At 46.2% G+C, this 22677-nt stretch overlaps 2 protein-coding genes and 1 pseudogene across 2 annotated transcripts; all 3 read right to left on the bottom strand.

Annotated features, from left to right (window-relative positions):
• Nucleotides 1-311: 311 nt before the first annotated feature.
• Nucleotides 312-1271, bottom strand: LOC149862247 (olfactory receptor 14A16-like). The gene has a single exon (XM_090052863.1). It carries the CDS (start codon nt 1269-1271, stop codon nt 312-314), a length of 960 nt encoding a protein of 319 aa, XP_089908989.1.
• Nucleotides 1272-7503: 6232 nt separating this feature from the next.
• Nucleotides 7504-9507, bottom strand: LOC149862246 (olfactory receptor 14A16-like; annotated as a pseudogene).
• A 6770-nt stretch (nt 9508-16277) lies between these two features.
• LOC149862245 (olfactory receptor 14A16-like) lies at nt 16278-18247 on the bottom strand. Its single transcript, XM_090051512.1, has one exon. The coding sequence runs from the start codon at nt 17360-17362 to the stop codon at nt 16439-16441; it is 924 nt and encodes a 307-aa protein (XP_089907638.1). The 5' UTR covers nt 17363-18247; the 3' UTR covers nt 16278-16438.
• Between the last annotated feature and the right edge of the window lie 4430 nt (nt 18248-22677).

The following is a 22677-nucleotide window of genomic DNA, read 5'->3' as shown; positions in this document are numbered from 1 at the left end:
AAAAGAGAAAGATCCAATGATTTTCTCCAGTAGGGATTGTTAGAGATAATGAAGATATGTACAAGCTGTGGCAATAGTGCAGTAACAAATGACAACATCAGCATCAAAGATAAATTTCAACAGATACAAAGACATTAGCTAGGGAGCAGTGGTATCAGAGACTAACTAATTCAGGGAGATGCAAGCTTAAAATTAGACAGAGTAGTTATTTGAAATGGTGTAAACCTAAAGAAATACAACTGACATTGGTTCAGTTAATCTGTATTAATAACACAAATGATTGTTTCAATAAAAATGTTCACTGAAACCAGTCATTGGAGAAAAACTGACATCTTCTTCTGAATAAACCACTTCCATCTAGTTAGTTTCCATAGTGCTGCTTTGATGTCCTTGTTCCTCATGCTGTAGATGACCGGATTCATCATTGGTGGGATCATAGAATAGAGAACAGACACCATGAGGTCCAGAGCTGATGGGGACCCAGATGTGGGCTTCACATAGGCAATCATCCCAGTGCTACCCAGCAAGGAGACAACAATGAGGTGGGGAAGGCAGGTGGAAACTGTTTTATGCCAGCTCTGCTCAGAGGGGATTCTCAGTACAGTAGTGAATATCTGAATGTAAGACACAAATATAAACACAATGCAACCAGCACTTAAACATACACTAAAGATAAGGATCTGAATTTCACTAGTAAGCACATCTGAGCAGGAGATCTTAAGGAGCTGGGGGACTTCACAGAAGAACTGGTTGATGAGGTTGGAGTGGCAGAAGGGCAGCCTAAAGGTGTTCCCCATGTGCAGGGCAGAGTACAGAAGAGCAGCGCTCCAGGCCGTGGCTGCCATTTGCAGACAAGCTCTCCTGTTCATCAGTGTCGCATAGCGCAGTGGTTTGCAGATGGCGATGTATCGGTCGTAAGCCATGATGGTGAGGATGGCGAGGTCTGCTGCAATGAAAAAGATGATGAAGAAAACTTGGGTGACACATCCAGAATAGGAAATCACCCTGGTGTTCAGTATGGAATTCGCCATGGATTTAGGAACAATGACAGAGACAGATCCAATGTCGAGGATGGACAGATTGAGAAGGAAGAAGTACATGGGGGTGTGGAGGTGGCTGTCAAAGGCTATGAGCGTGATAACCAGGAGATTGCCACTGAGGGCTGCCAGGTATATTATTAGAAAAGTGGCCAAGTGCAAGATCTGCAATTCCTGGGCATCGGAGAACCCCAGGAGTAAGAACTCAGTCACAGTGGTGCAATTGCATGTCATTGTCCCCAGTGCCTTTTGGGATGCCTGTGGAGGGAAGGGAAAAGACTTTGGTTAGGAGAAGAGCAAGCAAGAGAATAACTTCATTATTTCTGCCCACGGGAATACATGACTTGTGAAAACTGCCTTTCAACAAAAAATAAGGTGGCATTCTTAAAAAAAAAAAAAATCATGAAATATCAAGGTTCCTAAAGTGATGAAATTTTTTATGAAACTTTTTTTACAAATCAAATAGTGAGGCATTTCATCCAAAAAGCAGACAGGAAAAGTATTTTGCCAGTACTTTTGCAGAGACCTTGTTAATGCCACTGACTAAACCTTATACATTTGCTATGTTTGTGAAAACGGAGAAGTCGTCAGTGCACTATCACACGGACTAGAAAGGAGCTAGGCCAGTTTATGCCAAAGGGGCCATGTCAGTGCACATCAGGTGTAGGTCCGTTCCAGGTCCATGTGACTTGGTGTCCAAAACTGGACCCAGTACTCCAACCAATGCCACATAAAGGGGAAGTATCACCTCCCTGAGCCCGTTTGTCATGCCCCTGCTAATGCATGATAAAGTGCGGTTAGCTTCATTGATTCTGTTCCACCCACTTTTCCAACCTGTCCAGATCCGCCTGGATATGATCCCTGTCCTTCAATGTGTTAACTTTGCCCCGCATTGGCCCTTTTCCAGTCCTCTGGGACCTGACCTGAGCACCAAGCATGCTCAAACAGCTTTGCCAGTGGCTTTCTTATGACACTAGCAATTCCTTCAGCACTCATTGATGGAAATCACCCGGGGCTGCTGACTTAAACACGTCCAGCCCTTCCATGTGTGTCTTCACTAAGTGGGTGCTAGGAGTTGGTGGGCTGGTATCCCTTCTGTGCCTGTCTATGATCCAATGGGGAGATTTGTCCTGATCCAAGATGAGAAATAGAGAGGCAAAAAACTCATTGAAGAACTCAGTTTTGTCCCCCCTATGTGCCACTAATTGCCCAAGTTTGTCTTGTAGCGGTCCTATGCTACCTGGACCCTTGCTCCCTATATATCTGAAAAAGGTATTTTATTAAATGAAGGATAAAGATCTTAAATAATTTTAACTATAGTTCCAAAAGTTCCTCTTTCTTAAAACCCAAACGTTATTGAATGAAATATATTACTTACTGCTCTTGTCTTAATGGTTTTGTCTTCAGTTTTCTACGTTAAATCCTTGAATGCCAGGACAGTTTGATTACTGACTATCTGTTTCTGCCTCCAATCTTTTGTCCCCCAATCACTGTGCTATCTAGATGCCAGGGGTATAGGTTTCTCGGGGTCGTGCACTCCTCACTCTGCGGGAGACCTGAGAAGAGGAGATCCAGAACGACGAGTTCCTGAAGAAGAGCTGGGCGTGCAGCTGACTTGGAGCTTTGCTGCAATGAAGGGGCTGAAGTCGCAGTCAGTGAGTTGTCTATGTTGGGAGGTCTTGTGGGACTGCTTCCCTAGAGCCCTGCACAGCTCAGAAGCAGAGCCTGTGGGCAAACATGCTGGATTCACAGATCTTGAAGCCAGGACTATCCAGAGTCTCTCATTGGACCTACTGCTGACCACGTGTCAGAGGATCTCGCTGTGGCTTGTAAAAGGCTGCGTCTATGAGTGGGCCAATGTGTCTAGGCTTTGCTAGTTACAACGTGGGGATGGGAGGAATTTTTCTCCCTCGTGTTGCTAACGGTGTCAGGACCCCCCTCTCCCAACAACCCTGCCTCCCTCAGCAGCATTGGGTGTTGGCTGCAGCCTAGGCTAAAGGGTTTTTCATGTCCACCGAGGGACCTGCCAACCACCACATTTGGGAGCTGGAAGGAAGTTTACTGCAAAGTCAGATGGGTAGAGACTTGTGGGGGAAAGAGCGTCCTTTCTCTGTAATTGTGGGGGATGGGAGGGATGGCTGCCTTCTTTGTATATCCTGAATGTGTTTAAAAACACTTGCAGGAGCAAGACACTGACAGTCTTTGTCTTCTTCTTTTACCTGCAGCATGTTGTGGTAGATATAGGGTTTGTGGGCAATATAGCTTATAGTGGTGTGACAGGATGTCTGCATAGTTTTAGAAACAGTTTAAACTAGGTTGCAGATATGATAGCTTTGCTAGGTGAGATTGTGCCCTAAGCAGGAGGCTGGACCTCCAGAAGTTGCTTCGGTTCTACTTTTCTATTTGAGTCCAAACCCAGCAACTGACCGGGGAATAGTCCCATGCTCAAGACAAGTGTGATAAATTAAAGACTAACTAGGACTTTCCCTTGGAGCCAAATGGTGTTCATCTTTACAGTTCTGTTTGCTCTTTCTTCTACATGGGACCATCCCCTGCTCAGCTCCCAGTTTGGACTCTAAGCAAGATTTCCCTAGGAAGCGAGATGGTGTTCCTGTTTAGAGTCCTGTCTGCTCTTTCTTCCTAAGTACTGCAGTGGAGGAGAGCACTCAAGCCCAGGTGGGTGCATGGGTAGAAAGAGGGACCAATGACATTTCATAGATTTCATAGACAGTAGGGCTGCAAGGGACCTTGGAAGATCATCGAGTGCAGCCCCCTGCCCAAAGGGCAGGAAGTCAGCTGGGGTCATAGGATGCCAGTAAGACAAGCATCCAATTTACTCATGAAGGTGTTCAATGTAGGTGCTTGAACCACCTCCGATGGCAGGCTGTTCCAGACCTTGGGGGCTTGGACAGTGAAGAAATTCTTCCTTATGTCCAGCCTGAAACGGTCTTGCAGGAGTTTATAACTGTTCGACCTTGTCATCTTTTGGGGAGCTCTGGTGAACAAACGTTCGCTCAGATCCTGGTGGTCACCCCTGATAAACTTATAGGTGGCCATCAGATCACCCCTGAGCCTGCGCTTTTCCAGGCTAAAGAGCCCCATGGCTCTCAGCCTGTCATCATAAGGTCTGTTTCCCTGACCTCTGATCATGTGCTTGGCTCGGCTCTTTTCTGCACTCTCTCAAGCTTCTCCACATCCTTTTTGAATTGTGGAGCCCAAAACTGAATGCCTCACCAAGGCCGAGTACAGGGGGAGAAGGACATCCTGGGATTTGCTTGAGAAGCATCTATGGATGCAAGCCAGTGTTCTGGTCGCTTTAGTAGCTGCAGCATCACACTGCAGGCTCATGTTCATCTTGTGGTCAATGATGACCCCCAAGTCTCTTTCTTCCATAGTGCTAGCCAGCGTAGCACTGCCGAGCCTATAAGGATGCTGCAGGTTTTTCCTTCCAAGGTGGCGAATCTTGCATTTTTCGGTGTTAAACACCATCAGTTTCTCATCTGCCCATTTGCTGAGCCTGTCCAGGTCAGCCTGGATCACCCGCCTATCTTCTGGTGTGGATGCTTTGCCCCAATGGTTGGTGTCATAGAGAGCTACATCCCCACCTCTTTTATTTACACGATCCCTGCTGTACAGGGTATAGCCATCTATACCCGAGGCCCAGTAATTTTTTGCGTTAAGCAGGAGGACGACGAAACAGTCTTGTAGTAGTTTATATCTATTAAAGATATGCCAAAGTTCCTGCTCAGACTAAACCCCCAAGATCATGAGCTAGACAGTCTTGCACCACCACTCTAGGTCAGACAAATCCCTATATTGGGATCAGGAAGGAATTTCAACTTATGCTTAGATAGGTAAGAAGCAGGTTTTCTTTCCCCCTCTCCTCCATGTCTATCTGGCAGCCAGAATCAAGTGTAGTGCCCCAGGGGTTGGGCCTGAAACCAGTTTTTTTTTTCAATATCACTGTCGACAACTGGGAAGATGGCATAGAGCACACCCTCAGCAAGTCTGCAGGTGACGCCAAGCTGGGGGGAGTAATAGATGTGCTTGAGGGCAGGGCTATGATTCAGAGAGACCTCAACAAATTGGAGGATCGGACCAAACACAATCTCATGAGGTTCAGTAACGACAAGTGCAGAATACTGTATGTGGCATGGAACGATTCTATGCACTTTTACAGACTGGGGACTGACTGGCTAAGTAACAGGACCTGGAGGTTAAAGTGGATCAGAAGGTGAATATTAGCCAACACTGTGCCCTTGTTGCAAAGACAGCCAATGGCAAATGTGCTGCATTAGCAGGAGCATAAACAGAAGATCAAAGGAAGTGATTCTTCCCCCATGTTTGGCACTGGTGAGAACACATCTGCAGAATTGTATCCAGCTTTGGGCCTCCCACTACTGAAAGGATGTAGACAGACTGAAGGGAGTCTACTGGAGGACAGGAAAATGGTGAAGGGGCTAGGGTCCATGAGTTATGAGGAGTGGCTGAAGAAACTGGGCTTATTTAGTTTGGTGAAGAGAAGACCAAGATGGTGTTTAATAGCAGCTTGCAACTCCCTCAAGGGAGGTTAAAAAGAGGATGGAGCCTTAGTGTTCTCCATGGCTGCAGATGATTGAACAAGGAGCAATGGTCTCGAGTTCAGTTTAGAGATTAGGAAAAAAAATCGTATCAGGAGGGAAGTAAAGCACTGGTACAGATTACCCAGAGAGGTGGTGGAATCTCTGTCCCTGGAGGTTTTGAACACCAAGATAGACAAAGTCTTGAATGAGATAATCAAGTTGAGAGCAGCCCTGCTTTGAGGAGTGTGTTGGACAAGATGATCTGCTGAGGTCCATTCCAACCGTAATTTTCTATGACCCTAAGATTAGTCATTGGTTTAGAGCAGTGTTAGCTACAGGGAAAACATCCCTCAGAGTTTTACAACACCATTCCTCTCATACAATAATAGAAGCATAAAAAATTAGGGATGGAAGGGACTTCAGGATGTCATCTAGTCCAGCATTGGGTGTTGGCTGAAATGAAGGTGGGAGATTTTGAATGATATGCTGAAACTCCTGCTCAAACTAAACCCCCAAGATCATGAGCTACAGAGTTGTGCCCACCACTCTGGGTCAGACAAATGCCTATACTTGCAGTCAAAGAAAGACTGTCTCCAGTTGGATCATGCCAATCGTGGCTTGGTCTAGCCCAGTCTTAGGAACCTCCAAGGAAGGAGAGTCTACCACCTCTTTGCATTTCAGCTCTACACAGACTTCTCCTTGCTTCTGTTTTGTGTGTGAAAACCACGTTGCCCAAACTAGCTTCAAGTTGCCCAGGAGTATGAGTCACTATGAGTCAAAATAACCAATTCGTTACTTTCAAAATTTGCTTTTGGGTGTAAATTCTGGACAGTTACCTAAACTCTCAGAAGTAATTAACTGGAGCTGATATTTTTATTCTTTTTTTTTCTTTTGGAAGATGCTGTCCTCTGGGGCATTCTGGGAAATGTTGATTATTCTTTCTAATTTGAAAGAAAATCACATTTCATACCTTGCCGGATCTCCCATGGAATACAAGTCCCAATTTGGATGCAGTTGTACAGTAACAAATTGTGGTCTCTACTGAGTTTCCTTTCACATCTATTCTAAGCAAGGCCACACTATGTGCATTACCGGAGCTCTTGGCATAGGCTGCTTGCTGGAAAGGAGAAAGTATCCACTACTGGTCCTGAAAGGATTTAGGGACTAGCAGCGTGAGCATCATTTGGGCTTGACTTAGTTACACCTGGGGATGTTGGCAGCTGGTTTAACTATCTACAGCTTCCCTATAGTGGAATAAAATAACAACCAAAATCCAGCATCACTACAGTCATGACATGCACAGGAGCTCTAGTGTGTACACACTTACAAGAAATCATTTCCATCTCTTCAGCGTTGTGTGGAGGAAAACCCTCAGCGCTCTTGCAAACCCATACAGGGAAGCATGACTGAAAGTCCAGGCACCTGAGGAAAGACTGAAACCCACTATCAAAACCCCATTGTCACTCCCTTTTAAATATTCTCATACCCTCCTTCCAGGTCTGAAATAATCAAACCTCAGGAAAACTTTTTAACCCAGACAAGACAAAGATCCGGTGATATTCTCTACCAAGGCATCTTATCAATATTTAAGGTACATAAAAGCTGTTGCAACAGTGCACTAAGAAATGACAGTATCAAAGATAAAATTTAACAGGTACAAAAAGATTATAGAAGACAGATTGGTATCTTAGAGATAACTAGTTCAGTGAGATTTTGGGTGAAAATTACATAGATAGGTTATTTAAAATGGTGTAAACCTAAAGAAACACAACTGACATTACTTAACTTATTCTATATTAATAACACAGTTTATTGTTTCTACAAAAAGTCCATTATTGAAACCGGTGGAGTTAATTTGTATTAAAACAGCTCAGTTTCTATAAAAGTGTTCAGTGAAACCACAGTCACTGGAAAATAACTGACATCTTCCTTGGAATAAACCACCTCCATCACATCAGTTTGCACAGTGCTGCTTTGATGTCCTTGTTCCTCATGCTGTAGATGACCGGATTCATCATTGGTGGGATCATAGAATAGAGAGCAGACACCATGAGGTCCACAGCTGATGGGGACCCAGATGTGGGTTTCACATAGGCAATCATCCCAGTGCTACCCAGCAAGGCGACAACAATGAGGTGGGGAAGGCAGGTGGAAACTGCTTTATGCCAGCCCTGCTCAGAGGGGATTCTCAGTACAGTAGAGAATATCTGAATATAAGACACAAATATAAACACAATACAACCAAGACCTAAACATGCACTAAAGATAAAAATCTGAATTTCACTAGTAAACACCTCTGAGCAGGAGATCCTAAGGAGCTGGGGGACTTCACAGAAGAACTGGTTGATGAGGTTGGAGTGGCAGAAGGGCAGCCTAAAGGTGTTCCCCGTGTGCAGGGCAGAGTATAGAAGAGCCGCGCTCCAGGCAGTGGCTGCCATTTGCAGACAAGCTTTCCTGTTCATCACTGTCTCATAGTGCAGGGGTTTGCAGATGGCGATGTATCGGTCGTAAGCCATGAAGGTGAGGATAGCGAGGTCTGCTGCAATGAAAAAGATGATGAAGAAAACTTGGGTGACACATCCAGAATAGGAAATCATCCTGGTATTCAGTATGGAATTGGCCATGGATTTGGGGACAATGACAGAGATGGATCCGATGTCGAGGATGGAGAGATTGAGGAGGAAGAAGTACATGGGGGTGTGGAGGTGGCTGTCAAAGGCTATGAGCGTGATAACCAGGAGATTGCTAATGAGGGCTGCCAGGTATATTATTAGAAAAGTGGCCAAGTGCAAGATCTGCAATTCCCGGGCATCGGAGAACCCCAGGAGTAGGAACTCAGTCACAGTGGTGCAATTGGTCGTCATCGTCCCCAGTGCCTTTTGGGATGCCTGTGGAGGGAAGGGGAATCACTGTGTCAGGAGAAGAGGAAGCAAGGGAAAAAACACCATTTTCCCGGCCACAATTCTCCATGACTCGTTTGTTTTAGATGTCCGCTTGATTTTCAGTTGAAAAGGTGTTTTCTGATAGAAATCAGGGTTCTGAAAGTGACAATATTTTTGAAGCTACATTTAAATAAAAAATGTGGATAATTGTGGCATTTCATTGAAAAAGCAGACAAGAAAGGTGTTCTTTCAGAGCTTTTGCAGACACGTGGTCACTGCCACTCACTAGTGCTTATACGTTTCCCACGTCTGTGAAAGTGGAGATGTTACTGCACTGGCATAAACCGCTCCAGCTCCTTTCTAGTCCAAGGGCCATGTGAGTTCACATCAGGTGCAGGTCCACTGCAAGTCCACATGACTTGGGAAAAGGGAATAATTACAACCCCAGATCCTATTGTTTCATGAATGTCGGTGCTTGAATCCTACCCACAGGCAGCTGAGCATGACCTTATGATGTCACAAAAGTCATCCCATAATATTTCCATTTTGCCAGGGACATAGAGCTTCAGATGCTGGCTGTGTCTGGGCTCTAAGTCACCTGGGAAGATCACAATCAAATGGCTGGCAGGATGTGCACAAGGCTGTGTGTTCAAACTGGCTTCAAATCTCAGAAATATATAGAAGCGTGAGCTGTGAACATCCCTACATGGTCTTTACATTTTGTAACTCATCTACTTCAAAGATATTAGACCTTTTCTTTATTAGTTTAGTCTGAAAATCTTCAGTGGCCATGAAACTATCAATAACCCCGGAAATACTAAGAATGATCTAAAGAGGGAGACATGTTATCAGGGCAGCTGCAAGCCCAGGGCAGCTTGTGATGCACAGGGCAGCTCTGCCTGCCATGCTGCCGACCTGTGGTCGTGGCTATTTCCCCCCCTCCACAAAGGCACTGCCCGGGGCTGCCTCCCTGCTTCCCCGCTCAGTTACATTACTGTAGAATAGGTAAACGTTTCAGGACAGAAATATGCCATTGTTTTTGTGAATACTTATAAGCTTGCTTTTTCTGACAACTGTAGAAATTTTACTCGATGGAGAACAAAGTTCAGAAATAATTATTAAATATAATTCATTTTTCTGTTTCAGAAAGTTCCTCTCTATTAAAACCCAAACATTATTGAATTGAATATATTACTTACTGTGCTCGTCTTAATAGTTTTATCTACAGTTTCCTATATTAGATCTTTGAACGCCAGGGGAGCTTGATTGCTGACCATCTACTCCTGTCTCCGATCTCTTGTCCTCCAATCATCGTGCTATCTAGATGCCAGGGGTACAGGTTTCTCGGGGTCGTGCACTCCTCACTCTGTGGGAAAACTGAGAGGAAGAGATCCGAAATGACGAGTCGCTGAAGAAGAGCTGGGTGTGCAGCTGACTTGGAGCTTTACTGCAATGAAGGGGCTGAAGTCGCAGTCAGTGAGTTGTCTATGTGTATGTTGGGAGGTCTTGCGGGACTGTTTCCCTAGAGCCCTGCACAGCTCAGAAGCAGAGCGTGTGGGCAAACACGCTGGATTCACAGATATTGAAGCATGAAAGACTATCCAGAGTCTCCCATTGGACCTACTACTGACCACATGTCAGAGGATCTCGCTGTGGCTTGTAACAGGCTGCGTCTATCAGCGGACCAATGTTTCTATGCTTTGCAACGTGGGGTTGGGAATAATTTTCCCCCCTCCTGTTGCTAGTGGTATCACAGCCCCCCACTCCTGACAACCCTGCCTTCCTCAGCAGCATTGGGTGTTAGCTGCAGCCCAGGCTGAAGGGTTTTCCCTGTTCCCTAGGGACCTGCCAGTCACCACATCTGGGAGCAGGACAGAAGTTTAATGTAGGGACAGATGGGTAGAGATTTGTGGGGGATGAAGGTCTTTTCTCTGTAGTGCGGGAGGGGGTGGGGGGAAGGAGTGTTTAAAATCACTTGCAGGAGCAGGATGCTGACAGTCTTCATCTCCCTCTTTTACCTGCAGCAAATCTGGGTAGTTTTAGTGACTGTGGGCGATATACCTTGTAGTGGTGTGACAGGGTGTCTGCATAGTTTTAGAAACAGTTTAAACAAGGTTTCATATGGGATAGCTTGTGTAGGTAAGATACTGCCTTAAGCAGGGGCCTGGACCTCCAGAGCTGCTTCCAGTCCTACTTTTGTAGTAGTCTCTGATTTATCACACTTCCCTTGTACATGGGACCATCCCCTGGCCAGTTCCCACTTTTGGACTCTAACTAAGACTTCCCCTGGAAGGGAGACAGCATTCCTCTGTAGAGTCCTGTCTGCTCTTTCTTCCTACGTACTGCAACGGAGGAGAGCACACACACCCAGGTGGGTGTAGGGGTAGAAAGAGAGGGACCAATGACATGGTAGCATGTGGTAGATGAGTAGGTGAGGGTGACACATACAGACCTCAGCTTGGGGGAAAAGTGGAATGATTTCCATACACGTGTTAACATTGGAGATTTGAAGCAATGTGGGCAGGGTGCAGAGGGATGAAGGGCAAAGGGGAGTAGAGACGAGGAAAAGAGAAAATCCAACACACCAATAAAGTAGGTTCAGATTGGGTACTAGGAGAACGTCTACACTGATGGACCAATGGGGCAGCGGACTAGACTGATTAGGGATGTTGCGCAATCTCCATCATTGGAGGTGTTCAAGGGGGTGGATAAGCATTGGTCAGGCATGATCTGGCAATAGCTACATTCATGTTCTTCTCTGGTTATTTCCAATTCCTCTGGTCTTTGCCGTTTGCTGCATGGGATCAGGAAGGATTTTCTTTCCCCTTCCTTTTGCTACATGAATCACGGGGGTTGGTTTCTACCACCGTTAGAAGCATTGGGTGTCGGCTGAAATCAAGGTTGGGGACTTTGACTGATCTGCCAAAGATCCTGCTCAGACTAGACCCCCAAGGTCTTCATCTAGGGTGTCAGAGAAATTGCTATATTTGGGATGAAGAAGGAATTTCAATTTACGGTTAGATATGTGAGAACCATTAGGGTTTTTTTCCCCCTTCAGTCGTAGGAGAGGGTTGCCTGTTTGCTTTTATTAACCTGTTAGACATGGCTTTTTATGCGGCTAGCTAAGATCCTGCCTCAGGCAGAGGGTTGGAGTAGATGACATCCCAGTGTCCCTTCCAGGTCTACTTCCCCTGATTCTGTGAGAAGTGAGGAGGGATGTCTTCTTCTCCAGCTTCTAACATTTGTGGTCTGGGTGCTTTCTACAACTACAAGTTTGGGATTTCCCCCTTGTTCAAATGCCTGAGGAAGCCTGTTTTTTTCTGCACACCTCTGGATATCAGCCAGCGCCCCGCCGCAGTTCAGGTGCCTTGTGTCCAGTCCCTCGGACTTGTACACATGCAGCTTTTCTAAGTAGCTCTTAAACTGATCTCTTGCCAGGGTTGACTGCTCACTTGCTGTCCAAACTATGTTGCCCAGTGCAGTAGTCTGGGAGCTGACCTTCCCTGTGAAGACTGGGGTAAAAAAGGCATTGAGTACTTCAGCCATTTCCACATCATCGGTCACTGGGTTGCCTGCCCCGTTCAGCTAGGAACCCATACTGTCCGCCATCTTCCTCTTGTTGCTATCATACTTGTACAAATCCTTCTTGTTACCCCTCATGTCCCTAACTAGCAGAAACTTCAGCTGCTCTTTGCCCTTCCTGATTTCATCCCTGAAGGCCTGAGAAATACTCTCATACTCCTCCGTAGTCATAGATCTAAGTGTACTTTTGTTGTAGCTTCCTTTGGTGGTCACTGAAGAGCTCACTGCTGAGCCAAGCTGGTCTTCTGCCATACTTGCCAGCTTCCATGTACATCGGGATGGTTTGTTTCGGTGCCCTCAGTAAGGTTTCCTTAAAACAAAGCCAGCTGTCCTGGGCCCCTTCCCCTCAGGCTGACCTCCCAGGGCACCCAGCCCATGATGTCCCTGATGGAGCCAAAGTCTGTTTTCCCTATCCTGTTTCTCTCCATCCTTCCTTTCCTCAGGATCCCGCCCTCAATCATCTCATAGGCACTGCTGCCCAAGTTGCCATCCTCTACTAAATTCCCTGCAGCTTCTTCCACGTGTCTGAGTGGCATATCAGGAACAACACAGCCCCTAGTTGGTTTCTCCAACACTTGCTCCAGGAAGTTCTCCGCAACATTTTCCAAAAACTTCCTGAATTGCCTGTGTGGTACTGCATTGCCCTCTGACCAGATGTCAGGGTGATAGAAGTTCCCCATGAGAACCAGGGCTTGTGATCAGGAAACTTCTCTTAGGTGTTTGAAGAAAACTTCATGCACCGCTTGCTTATGGTCTGGGAATCTAGAGCAGACCCCCGCAAGACATCACCTTCCTGATCCCTGCCAATCCTAACCCAGAGACTTTCAACAGGACTGGTCTCCAGTTTTGTATTGGAGCTCTGAGCAATCATACGACTCTTTACCATATAGCACAACTCCTCCTCCTCTTCTGCCCTGCCTGCACTCCCTGAACAGTTTGTACCTGTCCAGTGCTCCAATCACGTGAGTTCCCACCAAGTCTCTATTGTTCTAATCACATCATGGTGCCATGATTGCGTGAAGACTTCCAGTTCTTCCTGCTTCTTTCCCAGCCTCCATGCATTCATGGACAGACACCTGAAATATGTATCCAATTATCCTACTTTCTCAAGAAGAATTAGAAGGCTTCCCCTGTTGTCCCCTCCAGTTGTGCTTCCTCCAGTTCACCCACTTCCACATTTACTACATAGCTTTGGTTCCCATCCCACAGCATACATAGCTTAAAGCTCTCCTTATTAGGTTAGGTAGCCTGCCTGCAGTGATGCTCCCCCTCTTTGTCAGGGAGATCCCATGCCTGTCTTGCAATCTTTTCATTGGAGCAACATCCCATGGTCACTAAATCCAAACCCTGCTGGAGACAGTATCTGCACAGCCATGCATTGATCTGCAAGATGCATCGGCTCCTGCCTGGGCCCTTTCCCTTGTTTGGGAAGATCAAGGAGAACACCACCGAGACCCTTAACCCTTCACCATTGCACCCAGAGCCCTGTAGTCCCATTTGGTGTTCTCAGGATTACCCCTGGCAGTATCATTCTTGTCCACACAGATGAGCTGCATGAGGTAGTAGTCAGAGGGCTGGATGAGTCCCAGTAATCCCTCTGTGTGACTATAGAGCCACTGGCCTTTATCTCTGAAAATTCATGGTGACTAGGGCATGTCCCAGATGTTTGGAAAGGGCAAAAATACTGCCCATCTTTAAGAAAGTGAAGAAGGGGAGTAGGAGGATCTGGAAAATTACACACAGATTAGCCACACGGCAGCCTGTAAAACAATCATGGAGCAGGTCTTCAAGGAATCAATTTCTAAGCACTTGGAGGAGACAAAGGTGATTAGGAACAGTCAGCATGGGGTCACCAAGGACAAGTCATGCACGACCAAAATGATGAGTGCCTCTGTGCGTGCAAAGAGAGCACTGGACATGATATATTGTTTCCTTCACTAGGTCTTTGATAAGGTCTATGACAGTTTGGTGTACTACAATATTTTCACAAGCAAGCCAAGGAAGTATGGGGGTGATGAATGGACTGTGAGGTAGATAGAAACCTGGCTCGAGGATACAAGTGAGGAGATAGTAATAAATGGCTTGATGTATATCCGGCAGCCAGTATCAAGTAGAGTGCTCCAGGGGTTGGGTCTGGAACCAGTTTTGCTCAATATCGTTGTTGATAACTGGGAAGATGGCATAGAGCGCACCCTCAGCAAGTCTGCAGGTGACACCAAGCTGGGGGGAGTAATAGATGTGCTTGAGGGCAGGGCTATGATTCAGAGAGACCTCAACATATTGGAGGATTGGACCAAACACAATCTCATGAGGTTCAGTAACAAGTGCAAAATGCTGCATGTAAGATGGAATAATCTTATGCACTGGTACAGACTGGGGACTAACTGGCTAAGTAGCAGGACCTAGGGGTTAAAGTGGATCAGAAGGTGAATATGAGCCAACACTGTGCCCTTGTTGCAAAGAAGGCCAATGGCAATTGTGCTGCATTAGCAGAAGCATAACCAGCAGATCAAACAAAGTGATTCTTCCCCCATGTTTGGCACTGGTAAGGGCACATCTGGAGGACTGTGTCTAGCTTTGGGCCTCCCACTACTGAAAGGATGTAGACAGATTGGAGGGAGTCTACTGGAGGGCAGGAAAATGGTTAAGGGGCTATGGTCCATAAGTTATGAGGAGTGGATGATGGAACTGGGCTTATTTAGTTTGGTGAAGAGAAGACCAAGATGGTGTTTAATAGCAGCCTGCAACTCCCTCAAGGGTGGTTACAAAGAGGATGGAGCCTTAGTGTTCTCCATGGCTGCAGATGATTGAACAAGGAGCAATGGCCTCAAGTTTGGTTTAGATATTAGGAAAAAAAATCTTATCAGGAGGGTCGTAAAGCACTGGTACAGGTTACCCAGAGAGGTGGTGGAATCTCTGTCCCTGGTGGTTTTGAACACCCAGATAGACAAAGCCTTGAGTGAGATGATCAAGTTGAGAGCGGCCCTGCTTTGAGGAGTGTGTTGGACAAGATGATCTCCTGAGGTCCATTCCAACCGTAATTTTCTATGACCCTAAGATTAGTCATTGGTTTAGAGCATTGTTAGCTGCAGGGAAAACATCCCTCAGAGATTTACAACACCACTCCTCTCATACAATAATAGAAGCATAGAAAATTAGGGATGGAAGGGACTTCAGGATGTCATCTAGTCCAGCATTGGGTGTTGGCTGAAATCAAGGTTGGGGATTTTGAATGATATGCCGAAGCTCCTGCTCAAATTAAACCCCCAAGATCATGAGCTAGAGAGTCGTGTCCCACCACTCTGGGTCAGACAAATGCCTATACTTGCAGTCAAAGAAATACTGTCTCCAGTTGGATCATGCCAACCGTGGCTTGGTCTAGCCCAGTCTTAGGAACCTCCAAGGAAGGAGAGTCTACCACCTCTCTGCCTTTCAGCTCTACACGGACCTCTCCTTGATTGTGGTCTCTACTGAGTTTCCTTTCACATCCATTCTTAACAAGGCCACACTATGTGCATTATTGGAGCTCTTGGCATAGGCTGCTTGCTGGAAAGGTGAAGGTACCCACTACTGGTCCTGAAAGGATTTAGGGACTAGCTGCGTGAACATCATTTAGGCTTGACTTAGTTACACCTGGGGATGTTGGCAGCTGCTTTAACTATCTACAGCTTCCCTATAGTGGAATAAAATAACAACCAAAATCCAGCATCACTGCAGTCATGACGTGCACAGGAGCTCTAGTGTGTACACACTTACAAGAAATCATTTCCATCTCTTCAGCATTGTGTGGAGGAAAACCCTCAGCGCTCTTGCAAACCCATACAGGGAAGCATGACTGAAAGTCCAGGCACCTGAGGAAAGACTGAAACCCATTATCAAAACCCCATTGTCACTCCCTTTTAAATATTCTCATACCCTCCTTCCAGGTCTGAAATAATCAAACCTCAGGAAAACTTTATAACCTAGACAAGACAAAGATCCGGTGATATTCTCCACCAAGGCTTCTTATAAATATTTAAGGTATGTAAAACCTGCTGCAACAGTGCACTAAGAAATGACAGTATCGTCATCAAAGGTAAAATTTAACAGGCACAAAAAGATTAGCTAGGATAGAGTGGTATCTTAGAGATAACTAGTTCAGTGAGATTTAGAGTGAACATTAGATAGATAGGTTATTTAAAGTGGTGTAAACCGAAAGAAACACAACTGACATTAGTTAACTTAATCTGTATTAATCACACAGCTGACTTTTTGTATAAAAACTCCACTACAAACACCAGTGGAGTCAATTTGTATTAAACCAGCTCAGTTTCTATAAAAATGTTCAGTGAAACCACAGCCACTGGAGAATAACTGACATCTTTGCCACAATAAATCACTTCCATCTCATCATTTTGCACAGAGCTGCTTTGACTTCCTTGTTCCTCATGCTGTAGATAACCGGATTCATCACTGGTGGGATCATGGAATAGAGAACAGACACCATGAGGTCCAGAGCTGATGGGGACCCAGATGTGGGTTTCACATAGGCAATGAGACCAGTGCTACCCAGCAAGGCGACAACAATGAGGTGGGGAAGGCAGGTGGAAACTGCTTTATGCCAGCCCTGCTCAGAGGGGATTCTCAGTACAGTACTGAATATCTGAATGTAAGACACAAATATAAACACAATGCAACCAGCACTTAAACATGCACCAAAAATGATAATTTGAATTTCACGAGTAAACACCTCCGAGCAAGAGATTCTAAGGAGCTGGGGGATTTCACAGAAGAACTGGTTGATGAGGTTGGAGTGGCAGAAGGGCAGCCTAAAGGTGTTCCCCGTGTGCAGGGCAGAGTTCAGAAGAGCAGCGCTCCAGGCCGTGGCTGCCATTTGCAGACAAGCTCTCCTGTTCATCAGTGTCGCATAGCGCAGTGGTTTGCAGATGGCGATGTATCGGTCGTAAGCCATGAAGGTGAGGATGGCAATGTCTGCTGTAATGAAAGAGACAACAAAAAAAACTTGGGCGACACATCCAGAATAGGAAATCACCCTGGTGTTCAGTATGGAATTGGCCATGGATTTGGGGACAATGACAGAGATGGATCCGATGTCGAGGATGGCCAGATTGAGGAGGAAGAAGTACATGGGGGTGTGGAGGTGGCTTTCAAAGGCTATGAGCGTGATAACCAGGAGATTGCCACTGAGGGCTGCCAGGTATATTATTAGAAAAGTGGCCAAGTGCAAGATCTGCAGTTCTGGGGCATCGGAGAACCCCAGGAGTAGGAACTCAGTCACAGCGGTGCAATTGGATGTCATCGTCCCCAGTGCCTTTTGGGATGCCTGTGGAGAAAAAGGGAATGCCTATGAAAGGATTGTCCATGACTTGATTTTTTTAGAGGTCCGCCTTATTTTCAGTTTAAAGGGAGTTATCTGATAAAAATCACGGTTCCCAAAGTGCAGGTCCACTGCAAGTCCATGTGCCTTGGGAAAAGGGAATAATTACAACCCCAGATCCTATCATTTCATGAATGCCTGATTCTTACCCACAGGCGCAGCTGAGCATAAAATGATTAACACATAATGGTCTCCCATAGTATATCCATTTTCCTAGGACATAGAGCCCAGACATAGCCAGCATCTGAAGCTCTAAGTCACCTGGGAAGATCGCAATCAAATGGCTGGCAGGATGTGCACAAGGCTGTGTGTTCACACTGGCTTCAAGTCTTAGAAATATATGTAAGCATAGGCTGTCAACATCCCTACATGGCCTCTACATTTTGTAACTCATCTACTTCAAGATATTTGACCTTTTCTTGATTTGTTTAGTCTGAAAATCTTCAGTGGCCAGGAACTAGATGACTCTTGGTACTTCAGGGGTTATTGATAAAGAGGGAGACATGTTATCAGGGCAGCTGCAAGCCCAGGGCAGCTCACGATGCACAGGGCAGTTCTGCCTGCCATGCTGCCGACCTGTGGTCGTGGCTATTTCCCCGCCTCCACCAAGGCAGTGCCTGGGGCTGTCTCCCTTCTTCCCTGCTCAGTTACATTACTGTAGAATAGGTTAAAATTTCAGGACAGAAATACTCCGTTTTCCATATGACTACCTATATGCATACTTTTTATAACAACTGTAGACATTTTATTAAATGGGGAATAAAGTTTTGAAATAATTTTAAATTTAATTCATTATAATTTTTTTAAAGTTCCTCTCTATTAAAACCCAAACAGTATTGAATTGAATATATTACTTACTGTGCTTGTCTTAATGCTTTTGTCTTCAGTTTCCCACGTTAAATCCTTGAATACCAGGGCAGTTTGTTTGCTGACCATCTACGCGTGCCTCTGATTTCTTGTCCCCACAATCACCGTGCTATCTAAATGCCAGGGGTACAGGGTTCTTGGGGTCATGCTGTCCTCACTGTGTGGGAGACCTGAGAGGAGGAGATCCAGAACTACGAGTCCCTGAAGAAGAGCTGGGCACGCAGCTGAATTGGAGCTTTACTGGAACGAAGGGCTGAAGTCGCAGTCAGTGAGTTGTCTATGTATATGTTGGGAGGTCTTGGGGGACTGCTTCTCTAGAGCCCCGCACAGCTCAGAAGCAGAGCGCGTGGGCAAACACACTGGATTCACGGATATAGAAGCAAGGAGGACTGTCCAGAGTCTCCCATTGGACCTACTGCTGACCACGTGTCAGAGGATCTTGCTGTGGCTTGTAACAGACTGCGTCTCTCGGGGGGCCAATGCATTTAGGCTTTGCTAGTTACAACGTGGGGATGGGAGGAATATTCCCCCCTCCTGTTGCTGGCGGTGTGAGGGTCCTCATCTCCCAACAACCCTGCCTTCCTCAGCAGCAATAGGTATTAGCTGCAGCCCAGGCTAAAGGGTTTTTTTCCCTGTCCCCTCAGAGACCTGCCAATCACCAGATTTGGGAGCCAGAAGGAAGTTTACTGCAGAGTCAGATGGGCAGAGACTTGTGGGGCATGGAGGGGAAGGACATATAGCCAGCTCTCCTGGGCCCCTTCCCCTCAGACTGACCTCCCAGGGCACCCAGCCCATGAGGTCCCTGATGGAGCCAAAGTCTGCTTTCCCTATCCCGTTTCTCTCCATCCTTCCTTTCCTCAGGATCCCGCCCTCAATCATCTCATAGGCACTGCTGTCCCAGTTGCTATCCTCTACTAAATTCCCTGCAGCTTCTTCCACGTGCCTGAGTGGCATATCAGGAACAACACAGCCCCTAGTTGGTCTCTCCAACACTTGCTCCAGGAAGTTCTCCGCAACATTTTCCAAAAACTTCCTGAATTGCCTGTGTGCTATTGCATTGCCCTCTGACCAGATGTCAGGGTGATAGAAGTTCCCCATGAGAACCAGGGCTTGTGATCAGGAAACTTCTCTTAGGTGTTTGAAGAAAACATCATGCACCGCTTGCTTATGGTCTGGGAATCTAGAGCAGACCCCCGCAAGACATCACCTTCTTGATCCCTGCCAATCCTAACGCAGAGACTTTCAACAGGACTGGTCTCCAGTTTTGTATTGGAGCTCTGAGCAATCATACGACTCTTTACCATATAGCACAACTCCTCCTCCTCTTCTGCCCTGCCTGCACTCCCTGAACAGCTTGTACACATCCAGGACAGTGCTCCAGTCATGTGAGTTCCCACCAAGTCTCTGTTATTCCAGTCACATCATGGTGCCATGATTGTGTGAGGACTTCCAGTTCTTCCTGCTTCTTTCCCAGCCTCCATGCATTCATGGACAGACACCTGAAATATGTATTCAATTATCCTACTTTCTCAAGAAGAATTAGAAGGCTTCCCCTTTTGTCCCTTCCTGCTTGTGCTTCCTCCAGTTCACCCACTTCCACATTTGCATCACAGCTTTGGCCGCATCCCATGGCATACCTAGTTTAAAGCCTTCGTCATTAACTTAGGAATCCAGTCTGCAATGATGCCCTTCCCTTTTTTTTCAGGTAGATCTCATCTCTTCCTTGCAATCATTTTCCTGGAGCAGCATCCCATGGTGAAAGGATGTGGAGAAGCTTGAGAGAGTCCAGGGAAGAGCCATGCGCATGATCAGAAGTCAGGAAAAGAGACCCTACGACGACAGGCTGAGAGCCATGGGGCTCTTTAGTCTGGAAAAGCACAGGCTCAGGGGTGATCTGATGGCCACCTATAAGTTTATCAGGGGTGACCACCAGGATCTGGGGGAACGTTTGTTCACCAGAGCGCCCCAAGGGATGACGAAGTCGAATGGTCATAAACTCCTGCAACACCATTTCAGGCTGGACACAAGGAAAAATTTCTTTACTGTCTGAGCCCCCAAGGTCTGGAACAGCCTGCCATTGGAGGTGGTTCAAGCACCTACATTGAACACCTTCATGAGTAAATTGGATGCTTATCTTACTGGCATCCTATGACCCCAGCTGACTTCCTGCCCTTTGGGCATGGGGCTGAACTAAATGATCTTCTGAGGTCCCTTCCAGCCCTAATGCCTATGAAAATCTATGAAAGAAGCCAAAGCCCTGCTGGAGACATTATTTGCACAGCCATACATGAATCTGAAGGATGCATCTGCTCCTGCCTGGGCCCTTCCCCTTGATTGGGAAGATCAAGGAGAACACCACCCAAGACCCTTAACCCTTCACTATTGCACCCAGAGCCCTGTAGTCCCATTTGATGTGCTCAGGGTCACCCCTGGCAGTACCATTATTGTCCACACAGATGAGCTGCATGAGGTAGTAGTCAGAGGGCTGGATGAGTCCCGGTAATCTCTCTGTGTGACTGCAGAGCCACTGGCCTTTATCTTTGAAAACTCATGGTCACTGGGGATGTCCAAGATGTTTGGAAAGGGCAAAAATACTGCCCATCTGGCCTTGATCTCTAAAAACTTGTGGTGATTGGGGGAGGTCTGAGATGTTTGGAAAGGAAAAGATATTGCCCATGTTTAAGAAAGGGAAGAAGGGGAAAAGGACGATCTGGGAAATTAGAGATTAGTTAGCCTCACCTGAGTCTATGAGAAAGTCTTGGTGCAGGTCCTCAAGGAATCAATTTCTAAACACTTGGAGGAGACAAAGGTGATTAGGAATAGTCAGCATGGGGTCACCAAGGACAAGTCATGCACGACCAAAATGATGAGTGCCTCTGTGCATGCAGGGAGAGCACTGGACATGATATATCATTTCCTTCACAAGGCCTTTGATACAGTCTATGACAGTACTGTGTACTACAATATTCTCACAAGCAAGTCAAGTAAGTATGGGCAGGATGAACAGACTATTAGATAGAAAAAAACTGGCTTGTTAATTCAGGTGAAGAGATGGTAATCAATGGCAAAATGTCTGGCAGCCAGTATCAAGTGGAGTGCTCCAGGGGTTGGACCTGGAGCAAGTTTTGTTCAATAATGTTGTCGACTGCTGGGAAGATGGCATAGAGCGCACCCTCAGCAGGTCTGGAGATGATACCAAGCTGTGGGGAGTAAGAGATGTGCTTGAGGGCAGGATTATGATTCAGAGAGACCTTGACAAATTGGAGGATTGGACCAAATAAATCTCATGAGGTTCAGTAATGACAAGGGCAAAATCCTGCATGTATGATGGAACAATCCTATGCACTGGTACAGACTGGGGACTGACTGGCTAAGTAGCAGGACCTAGGGGTTAAAGTAGACCAGAAGGTGAATATGTGCCAACACTGTGCCCTTGTTGCAAAGAAGGCTAATGGCAATTGTGCTGCATTAGCAGGAGCATATCCAGAAGATCAAAAGTAGTGATTCTTCTCCCATGTTTGACACTGGTAAGGGCACATCTGGAGGACTGTGTCCGGTTTTGGGCCTCCCACTACTGAAAGGATGTAGACAGATTGGAGGGAGTCTACTGGAGGGCAGGAAAATGGTTAAGGGGCCAGGTTACATGAGTTATGAGGAGTGGCTGAAGGAACTGGGCTTATTTAGTTTGGTGAAGAGAAGACCAAGATGGTGTTTAATAGCAGCTTGCAACTCCCTCAAGGGTGGTTACAAAGAGGATGGAGCCCTGTTGTTCTGAATGGTGGCAGATGATTGAACAAGGAGCAATGGTCTCAAGTTCAGTTTAGATATTAGGATAAAAAATCTTATCAGGAGGGTCGTAGAGCACTGGTACAGGTTACCCAGAGAGGTGTTGGAATCCCTGTCCCTGGAGGTTTTGAACACCCAGATAGACAAAGCCTTGAGTGAGATGATCAAGGTGAGAGCAGCCCTGCTTTGAGGAGTGTGTTGGACAAGATGATCACCTGAGGTCCATTCCAACCGTAATTTTCTATGACCCTAAGATTAGTCATTGGTTTAGAGCAGCGTTAGCTACAGGGAAAACTTCTCTCAGGGTTTTACAACACCACTCCTCTCATACAATAATAGAAGCATAGAAAATTAGGGATGGAAGGGACCTCAGGAGGTTGTCTATTCCAACCCCCAACTAAAAGCAAAATTATCTCCAGCTGGATCATGCCAAACATGGCTTGGTCTAGCCCAGTCTTAAGAACCTCCAAGGAAGGAGAGTCTACCAGCTCTCTGCCTTTCAGCTCTGCAGAGACTTCTCTTTGCTTCTGTTTCTTGTGTGAAAAGCACCTTGCCTGAACTAGCTTCAAATTACCCAATAGTGT

Source organism: Crocodylus siamensis, chromosome 6, assembly GCF_052110815.1.
Source record: "Crocodylus siamensis isolate JL-2025a chromosome 6, ASM5211081v1, whole genome shotgun sequence".
Lineage (NCBI taxonomy): Eukaryota > Metazoa > Chordata > Crocodylia > Crocodylidae > Crocodylus > Crocodylus siamensis.
The sequence above is the reverse complement of the archived record's forward strand: the minus strand, read 5'-3'. Positions and strand labels throughout refer to the sequence as shown.

Bases quoted from the DNA above. Each gene is read 5' to 3' on its own strand.
- LOC149862245 (XM_090051512.1), bottom strand. From the start codon at position 17,362: ATGACATCCAATTGCACCGCTGTGACTGAGTTCCTACTCCTGGGGTTC.
- LOC149862247 (XM_090052863.1), bottom strand. From the start codon at position 1,271: ATGACATGCAATTGCACCACTGTGACTGAGTTCTTACTCCTGGGGTTC.